Consider the following 10,384-nt stretch of genomic DNA (forward strand, 5'->3'; position numbering starts at 1 on the left):
AATTATTATGTTGGTCATACTTCCAAAAAGAATAATCTGTGATTCTGAATGCCAGTATCCACACCGGTATGGTGACTGACAGCTGCACACTCTCCTCAAACATTGTGTTCATCTGCGCTGTGCCGTGTCGAAGTACAACTCACGTAAAATTGATAATTCCGCGAATAACTGCAATTGCAGATTTCGAGATGGCAACAAAGAGGAAAAACTGCGTACTGCAGCTTTAAATGAACTTTCCTGCTTGTTGGTCTAGTGGAAGTAACTTAATTTCTTATCAGCAACTTTGACTTCTTGACAACCTGGGATATTTGAAATTTACTTGTTTTAAGTTTAAGTACAGGGACACCTTTGCTGTGGAAATGTGTTGTATGAGCAGGAGCAATTTTTCTTTCTTTTTTTTGCACTTATCCTGAAAATGGACAGCTGGGTTTGCAAGACACATTTTGAACAAAGATCATTAGACGGACAGGGTCCTCTTCGCTGTTAAGTGGCTACAGTTTTTTATGTAGGAAAAACATTGTTGAAAAGGATTTGATTTTCTAATTTTACTTAAACCCTAATAGCTGCAGAATTGGTATACTACAGAGGAACATAGATACTTAAAGGAGCTGTATGTAAGATTGTGGCCAAAACCGGTACTGCAATCACTTTCAAATTACTGTAGAGCGGTGTATCCCCTCCCCCTCCCCCCTGACTCGAGGTTGCCAGATTGGCTGCGTTTTTTTATCCGACACGTGTGTAGCTGCAGCTGTGGTAACTAGAGCAGAGCTGGCAACCCGGATGGCGCAACACTACTGACTTCGTGAATGGTCGATAGGTGGAGGGTGGAGCAACAGACCAAAACACAACATGACAACATCAACATCAGTTGAGGGCTGCAACTTCACTTTTTGAATGACAATATCCTGGCCGGACTACTGTTGTCAGTGATATAAGTATTTGAAATGAACATGATTTCTCAATGTCTAGTGACATATCAGGGCCATTTTATGATTAATTCAAATAAATTTCTTACATACAGCTCCTTTAAGATCTGAATTGTTAATATCAGTTACATTGTTTGAAGTGAAATGTTGAAGCAAACTCTAATTGTAAGTAAATAACAGTGTGCATGCGAGTTGGCAGGAACTTTCTCGTAGTCATACAACAAATTACTTGAAAGTCTCTGAACACATGTGAGCAGAGCTGTGTGCTGTGAATTCCCAGGCTCAGCGATTCTGGTCAGTCATATAGGCGGTTGAAACGGTCTAGGCCAGAAAGAATTGTAACCCATAAAAGGGCTTTAAGAAATATGACAAACATTATGTGGAGCGATATATAATGTGTGATCTTGCATGGAAGATCTGTTCTATAAGGATAAGCAACAAAGACTTCCTTTCATTTCTAATTTATTATTATTATTATATATTAGACAGGCTACTTGTATATTCAGTGCAGGACTGTATTAATGTAAAACAGTAAAACATTGACAAGCTGAGACTGAGCCAGAGGCCCTCAAACACACTAGTACTTTTCTGTTGTTTGCTGTCCAGCTTACTACACACACTTGGAAAAAACATGGATGGGATTTTAAGCACCATATCTTGTTGCCTTCATGCTATTCTGAATAAAAGTAATTCGTTCTAAAGGGCCACCTGTTTACTTTTTAGATCTGAATGAAGAGAACTTGAGTTTATGATGTGAAAAGTATTCGCTCTGTTAGCTCCTCTAAAGACTCACAGTGTTGTTTCACAAAATTAGTGAAGACATCTCATAGACTTCCATTGTTTTTAGATGAATTAGATGTCCTAGTCCGAACCCTAGCCGTAAAAATGTTCTCACAAGGTTTTTCATGATATTTTACTATATTAGTATAGTCAAACCTGTACTCAAGGCTTGCATGTGTGTCTGCAGCTGCAAGTGATAGGTGCTAATTCAGCAGAATGTCTCACAGGACCACAAGACACACAAAGGCGTAAAGGAAGCTGCCCCCCCCCCCCATACACACACACACACCTTTAACACTTTCCTCTCCAAATCATAAATATATCTATGTTTCTATGTTTTATCTATCTATCTTTCAATTAAGCCGCTGGTATTGTTAACAGGAGTGAGCAAGTGATTGATGCGTACAAACTCCATGAACACAGATGTAATATGCAAAACAGTGTCTTTATTGTGCTCCAATTAATAAACATTGCTTCCAATTAGCTTCCTGTGGTGTCTCATTCTTTCAAGTTCACAGCATACAAATATGAAGATTCCTTGCAGATATGACGCACACATTGTCCATAGTCCATATTGTTCCTTGAATGTTATTCTTTATCAGCGAAGCATGGTTAAGCACCATTAAAGGGATAGTTCACCCAAAAATGACAGTTAGCCCATGATTTACTCACACTGAAGCCATCCTAGGTGTGACATTCTTCTTTTCAGACGAATACATCAGAGTTATATTAAAAAAATGTCCTGGCTCTTCCAAGCTTTATAATAGGAGTGAATGGGCACTATTTTTGGAAGTCCACACAAGTGCATCATATCCATTATAAAAGTGTCCCAAATGGCTCCGAGGGGTTAATAAAGGCCTTCTGAAGCGAAGCGATACGTTGGTGAAAAATATCATATTTAAAACTTTATCGACAAAAATAACTAGCTTCCGGCAGACGGCCATATGCAAGTCAACTTACGCCAAAAGAGTAACACTTGACGATGTATGTATGAATTTAGTATTAGCGCGTGCCACAAGTTCAGCTCTCTCTGCGCTCATACAGTGGAAGAACTTCTGCTGTTACTAAATTAACTATAGTTACTAAATGCAGTGGCACCCTTTGATACATCTGAAACGCTGTCCTCAGGAACAACATCCTTAACATTTACATGAACCCCTTCAGATACTACAGATTTAGACAGCCATACGTTCACATGTTCAGTAAAGAGCATACAAGTTTTCAAAGAGATGGCCTTGAAAACTAGATTAAATTATTTCCTAGATACTGGAAATTGGTATCTCAAAATAAAACCACTAACGTCACTCCATTACTGAACCAGATTTCTGACGCTATGGGGAGACACTGTTTTCTCCTAAATACTGAAGCCTGATTGGTTCACATCTGTGCACCTGCACAGACAAATGGCTTTTCAGCCCGCCCGAACGGGTGGAGCCAACTGCCTATTTAAGTCGCGCTCAAAATAATTTCAAGTCAGAATTTTTCTCCTTCAGCATGAAGATCATCTCCTCGCTGACTCCGATTACTACGACGACACAGAATCCTTTCTCTCACCGTTAGGTGAATAACACTGATGTTTAAAGGGTTAGTTCACCCAAAAATGAAAATTATGTCATTAATGACTCACCCTCATGTCGTTCCAAGCCCTTAAGACCTCCGTTTATCTCCGGAACACAGTTTAAGATATTTTAGATTTAATCCGAGAGCTTTCTGTCCCTCCATTGATAATGTTTACACGGTATACTGTCCTTGTCCAGAAAGGAAATAAAGACATCATCAAAGCAGTCCATGTGACATCAGTGGGTTAGTTAGAATGTTTTGAAGCATCGAAAATACATTTTGGTCCAAAAATAACAAAAACTACGACTTTATTCAGCATTGTATTGTCTTCTGGTTCTGTTGTCGAACTAACCCTTTAAACATCAGTGTTATTCACCTATCATTACCCTATGATTTTAGGGAAAAGTTATGGGTAGGGTTAGGTTTAGGGGTAGGGATTGGGTAAGGACTACATTTTGGGACAGGAATGTTGATCCAGGATCAACAAAATATGTTGATCCAGGACCATGTCTTACTTGGCAAAATCACGGTGACCGGGGTGCACCCGCCGTCCAACATCACCTGCAGAAATGACAAAATAGAAGCGATCTCACATGACATGGGGTCTATGCACCAGATAAAGATACACCAGAAAAAGATATAACTTCTCACCTGCGGCTTTCCAGCGAAAAGCAAAAGATAAAATTTTACAGCGCAAGGAGAAAGAGCAAACCTTTTCATTCTAAAAGAGCGAATTGAGCGATGTTTGGTTAAAAAATGTTTTGCCTCAATAGTATGGCATGGAGGAAAAAGGATACACCAAACTTCCCCCGCTAGAGGAAGCTGTCTCTGTGCACCTCTGCCCACCCAAGTTCCAAGTTCCAAGTTCCACTTTATTTATCCTTAGAAAAGGAAATTTAGGGTGCAGCAGGATATCTAAAAAACATACACCGAAAAAAGCACCACCAGATGCCAACAACATAGTAAACACAACACAGGACACACGTCAACACATTCAATTCAATTCAAATTTATTTGTATAGCGCTTTTCACAATACTGTTTCAAAGCAACTTTACAGAAAGTGCATTTCAGAACATATAACATATAACCGGCGTTGAGTCGTCTCTTCACAGGCGTCGAGTCGTCTCTTCACAGGTGTTGGGGCATCTGAAGTCTCCGTGTCTCCACATCAATGAAGACACTCCTTCCCCCAAAAACCAATGACAGAATCCAATTGGACAGTACACAGGTCAGTATGTCATAATGAACAATGACAGAAATAAATTTTATAAGATGTCACTCAAGTGAATTCAGGTTCCTAATAGCCACAGGAATAAAAGAATCCCTGGCACGTCTAGTTCTTAACATAGGTAGCCTAAAACGGCGACCTGAAGGGAGCAGATGAAACCTCCCAAAGAGTAGGTGATCAGGGCAATTTAAAATTTGGTTAGCCTTACCCTGGACCCGTTTATCATATATATGTTGCAGCTGTGGTAGCTGTACCCCAACCACCTTAGACACTAAGTTTACCAGCTTTGTTAGCTTACGCTTGTTGATCATTGAAAGGCCACTGTACCACACCACAATACAAAATGTCAAGACTGATTCAATAAAACACTGGTAAAACAAAATCATCAGAGTCCTGCACACGCTGAATGATTTCATCTTCCTCAAGAAGAAAAGTCTCTGTTGGGCCTTTTTACAGGCAGCATCTGTGTTGCTCTCAAAAGATAATTTACTGTCAATGATGGTTCCTCAACATTCATGTTCTGAATAACAGTTTGTGAAACATTGTGCTGTAATCTACGTAAATCAATAATCATATCCTTTGTCTTGGAAACGTTGATAGACAGATAGAAGTTTTCATACCACGCAATGAAATCATCAACTACAGGGCCAGGCCAATCCTCATCATTGTTCAAAAGGCTCACTATAACAGTGTCATCTGCAAATTTCACACAGTGCCTATTCTCATACTTACTCCTACAGTCATTTGTATATAAAATAAAAAGCAATGGTGAAAGAACACAGCCCTGAGGAGAGCCTGTGGAGGTAAGGGCTTTTGAGGATAAAACACCATTAACCCAAACACACTGCAACCTGTTCGACAGAAAATCCAGTATCCAGCCAATTAAGTTAGGGTTTAAGTTAAAAAGAGACTGAAGTTTCTCAGCCAAGAAGTAGGGCTGAATGGTATTGAATGCTGAAGAGAAGTCGATAAAAAGGAGCCTTGCATGAGTTTTTGAGGATTCCAGATGTTCATAAAGAGAATTTAACAATGTAAGTATTGCATCCTCAACACCTCTGCTAGCCCTGTAAGCAAACTGGAGAGGGTCTAACTGTTCCTCCACCTGCTTCAGTAACTCCTGCTTAACCAACTTCTCAAAAGTCTTCATCACTAAAGCCCCGTTCACACTACAAGCGACTTTGTCGCTGCAGGTCGCCAGTGGCTGCGCTGGAGGGCGTTCCCACTACTGGTTGCCTAGTAATGTTTGTGAGTGACATTCACGGATGTTACTCTATGTTAGACAACAAATACGTTTTCTTGCCGCTACAAACAAATATTTTGGAAGGAAAAGTGTAAATATAAACGGAATCAGTACATAAAATGCATAATATTAAAGATGAACGAGAAACAGTGAGTGCTCTTTGCCATCGCGGCTATTTAACTGCAGCAAACGGGCAAATACCGGTCTATCTGGGTTCCCGAAACCATTCAGGCACGGAGTCAGTACGGTGAATACCACTGTATGTACACGGAGATATATCATAAATTATAGGACAGTTTCTGACTGCTAAAATGAGCTTCTCGTTCAACTTGCCTCGGTCAGACTCAGCACTGAAGAGTGACGCGCTCCACTGACTTCACTCCTATTGGTTGTCACTCCCGAAAGTCGCTCTGCATTTGCATAAAGTTAAACAGATCTCAACTTTGTCGCGTCGCCAGACACGCCCCACCGGTCGCCAACGGTCGCTGTCGCCGGAAATCGCCCGCTCCCCATTGAAATGAATGGTATCGTGTCGCTTTGTCGCTTGTAGTGTGAACGGGGCTTCAGAAGAGCAAAAGTGTGACTCATTTGTTTATGACCACTTAAGCTGCTCGAATCATGACCTCCATTTTTTTGTGTTCACATACCTATTGCCATAAAAGTCACCAAGTTTCGTAATTTTCTGATGAAGCTGTGATTTTTAAATATTCAAAACAGATTTCTTTCATCACAATTTATTGGTGTTTTTGTGTATACAAGTGTGTGTGTGTGTGTGTGTGTGTGTGTGTGTGTGTGTGTGTGTGTGTGTGTGTGTGTGTGTGTGTGTGGGTGGGTGGGTGGGTATGTCTGTTTTGCACTCTTGATGTTTTAGAGTGTCACCCCTTCAATGCTGAGCACTTTTTTTCTGCATCGTCGCCGATTTGTAGATTGTACACACAAAAATTCTCAAAATTTTTGTGTTTTTGTCAATTTCCCATTCATTTCCTATGGTCGGTCATTTTTGACCGAAGAGCACAAGTGTGCCTATTTTTTTTACGACCACTTAGCCTGCCCGGATCATGACCTCCATTTTTTGTGTGTTCACATACCCAATGCCATAAAAAGTCACCAAGTTTCGTAACATTCCGATGAAGCTGTGATTTTTAAAAATTTAAAACAGAAAAATTTTCGGTCACAAATTACTGAAGAGCACCGGAAATTATGCATAAAAAAAAAAAAAAAAAAAAAAAAAATGTAAGGCTTAATTCTCTTAATCAGCTCTGTTTCTTTCAAATAATTGAGTATTTAGACTCTCTAATCCATAATCATTCTTTAGAATTAATTCTTCCACATCTTCTAAGTTTCCTTTTCAGTGTTTCATGATTTGAAACATTCTTTAGCATTGGTGGCAGTTACAATACACACCTTGTATTGCAGTATTCAGATTTTTATTTGACATTAGTAATAAAATAAGCATGAAATAATAATAATAGGCCCTACCGGTAGTTTACATTTTTCGACGTTTGACTAAGTGGCATTAATAGACATTTAACAGAAAAAAAAATAATAAAATGAAACTCTCCGCGTTGTTATTATGAGAACTACAGTACCCGACAAAACAAAGGCTTAAATAACATTCCCCTTTTTGTGTAAGAGAGTTGCAAAATCCGCAATGTAACTGGTCAATGCATGTGCCAAACAATAGAACACAAGAGCTGATTGGCTAGTTCACAAGCCTAATGTCCCGGATGTAGAAACGAGTTAAATTTCACAGAGAGAAGGCGCGTAACTCAGTTTGAATTGGGTGAGCAACTGTGTGTTTTCGCGGCTCAGCTGTAGTAACTGTCATTTACAAATTATAAAATGGTAAGTATTTTTTTGTTTTCTGTTTATTTTGTGACGCTCTTCTTTTTGGAAAGATGCATAACAGGTTAAAAGTACATTTAGAGTTGTTTTCCTAGTCACTGTTGAACAATATTATGCGGGTAGTTAGCTTAGCTCCGGTGCTAACTGGCGTCGTGTAAACACGAGAGCGCGAAACAAGTGAACTATCGACTTGTTTAAATATGGCCGTGTACGTAATGCAAAAGGTGTAAACGCTTCAGTTAACTCTTATAACATGATGAGTGACTGGTGCTGTTGATTTCAGGCTGGGGGTAAAGCAGGAAAGGACTCCGGGAAGGCGAAAGCGAAGGCTGTTTCGCGCTCACAAAGAGCTGGACTGCAGGTCAGACCCTTCGTAATGAACAAAGGCCATTGATTGAAATTAATGCATATAAACAATATGGCTTGCTAATAACTACTGTTAGGGTTGTGTTTACTGTTTGTTTATTGGGTTTTTTAACGTAATTTCACATATGCTGAGCCAGTTTGTCACTTTTCGTCATCTTCAGTTTCCAGTGGGTCGTATTCACAGACACCTGAAGTCCAGGACCACCAGTCACGGGCGCGTCGGAGCTACTGCCGCAGTGTACAGTGCTGCTATTCTAGAGTATTTGACTGCTGAGGTGAGTAACATTTTAAGGGAGACTGCATTAGGTTGAGACTTTACAAACCTGTGATTTAACATGCCTGTGTTCATATTAAGGTACTCGAGCTTGCAGGAAATGCTTCTAAAGATCTGAAGGTGAAGAGAATTACCCCACGCCACTTGCAGCTGGCTATCAGAGGCGATGAGGAGTTAGACTCCCTCATTAAGGCGACTATTGCTGGTGGTGGTAAGTACTAATTCCACCTTCGAGTTTTTAAATTTGTGTTTTTAAATTTGTGATCTAACCTTTTCCCCTCCTTTTTAAATCCCTGCCTTGTAGGTGTCATACCCCACATTCATAAGTCTCTTATTGGCAAGAAGGGACAACAGAAGACCGTGTAAACAATGTTGTCTCAGGACATGAGTGTTCACAAATGTATTGTTTGCCCTGTAGATTAGAATTTTAAAACTTTATATTGTCCATCTTTGCATTTACTCATTTCTGGGGTATTTTTTTTAAACATGGCTTCAGAGAAGCTTTTTTCTTTTCTTTTATGATGTCTGGCTAGTCTTGTGTTTTTGTTTGTTTTTTTTGCAATTTGGCTTTTGAACTTTGAAGTTTCAGGATTTTATTTCAATAAAGCTCAAAGTGCCAATATAAAGGTCCAACTGTTTGATTTTAAAAATCGGTGAAGTTCATTCACAATGTAAAATTTGTGTACCAATTATTTTTCTTTTTTTATTGTTGTGGAGAAACCTTAGCTTTTCTATTGAGGGAGTCTCAATGGACATTTGTAAAAATTAAAATAAAGCCATTTTAAATCCTTATATGCATCCCAGAACTCATTACAATCTTTATCCAGTTATGAAGTCTTTTTTTATTATTTTTATATATAGCGCTTTTTACAATACAGATTGTTTCAAAGCAGGTTTACAGAGATAACAAAGTTTGTTTCCAGAAGAAAATGGCATCACAGTCCAGCTTAAGTTCAGTGTTTCCTTTTTTGTTTTAAAAGTTATTTAGTTCATTTATTATATATATATATATATATATATATATATATAGCTGCTCTGCAATCCGTGATGTTCAGTTCTTGTATAATAGTGTCAATGCAGGCAGATCAATGTTATTGTTGAATATTAAATGTTAAATGTCCCCAACTAAGCAAGCCAATGGCAACAAAGGTGGGAAAAGGCGACAGTGGTAAGGAAGACTGAACCAGTTTTGTTGGAAACGTTCATCTGACTGTTCAAGTAGCAAACAAGAAACTGTAGAGGGCAGCGTTATATGGGATGATTTTAGTATCAAAATGATTAACACGTGCAAGCACACTTATCAATGAACTTGATACATGTTGCAGAAATGTTTTATCCATGCCTTTCAACTTGTGTGTGCAAAATTCAAAATTGAATGAATGTGAAGCAATTTGTACAAATAGAGACATTTTTGTGAATACAAATGTTTTCCTTTGTATTAGTGTATCATAATTTGCACATGCAACACAGAAGACGTGCATGTGTGGATCAGGTGACGCGCGTGCATTCATTGACTCGATTCATTGAGTCGATCCTATTTGATTCATTTGGATTTTGAGACTTTCATTTCGCGGGTTTCGCCTTGCACGATCCACACACAGCTGTCTGAGAAAAGCTGCTACCACTAGATGGCAGTATTCTGCAAAAACAGACAACGGCAGCATAATCAAGCGTTCTTCCGCATTTAAGACGCTTAATGAGAGTGATATTGAAGCACCAAATTTAGTACACAATAATATAGGCCTACCCTATTAATAAAGCATACTTTATAGAGGCAAACATTACGTCAGATTATGAACAACACCCATAGAAAACCATTATAAAACGCTTAACGTGCAATCGCGCGTTGCATGTTCAGTAAGGTGTATTGGCTACTGAGTTTAAATATCACCGTCTTACTGCATTGACGTTAAGCTTTTTCTTTATAATATGCTCTATGGGAGGAAAACTATATAGCCTACAGACAAGAGACTACATGAACGCAACGCACGGCGTTTCAAGTTAATACAATTTTCCTTCCTGTTAAAAAAAGGTGAAATTTCGCAGTTGCGTTCATATTATATGCTTATTTTTATCTGACTACACATTGTGTACATAGTATACAAGCAGGAATTTGAAAATGTCTGTTTTTAAATATTAAAGACGATTTTCGCAGTAGGCTACA

At 38.9% G+C, this 10,384-nt stretch overlaps 1 protein-coding gene across 1 annotated transcript; it reads left to right on the forward strand.

Annotated features, from left to right (window-relative positions):
• Positions 1–7,442: 7,442 nt before the first annotated feature.
• On the forward strand, positions 7,443–8,752 carry LOC130076848 (histone H2A.Z). Its single transcript, XM_056242119.1, has 5 exons — positions 7,443–7,580; positions 7,864–7,941; positions 8,108–8,221; positions 8,302–8,431; positions 8,525–8,752. Exons 1-5 carry the CDS (start codon positions 7,578–7,580, stop codon positions 8,584–8,586), a joined length of 387 nt encoding a protein of 128 aa, XP_056098094.1. The 5' UTR covers positions 7,443–7,577; the 3' UTR covers positions 8,587–8,752.
• The last annotated feature ends 1,632 nt before the right edge of the window (positions 8,753–10,384 follow it).

Source organism: Rhinichthys klamathensis, unplaced genomic scaffold (genome assembly GCF_029890125.1).
Source record: "Rhinichthys klamathensis goyatoka isolate OS25496 unplaced genomic scaffold, OSU_Roscu_1.1 h1tg000695l_1, whole genome shotgun sequence".
Lineage (NCBI taxonomy): Eukaryota > Metazoa > Chordata > Actinopteri > Cypriniformes > Leuciscidae > Rhinichthys > Rhinichthys klamathensis.

What these genes read in the sequence shown, in the direction of transcription:
- LOC130076848 (XM_056242119.1), top strand. An exon ending in CACAAAGAGCTGGACTGCAG is followed by an intron (nt 7,942 to 8,107) that starts GTCAGACCCTTC and finishes CGTCATCTTCAG; the next exon opens with TTTCCAGTGGGTCGTATTCA. An exon ending in TAGAGTATTTGACTGCTGAG is followed by an intron (nt 8,222 to 8,301) that starts GTGAGTAACATT and finishes GTTCATATTAAG; the next exon opens with GTACTCGAGCTTGCAGGAAA.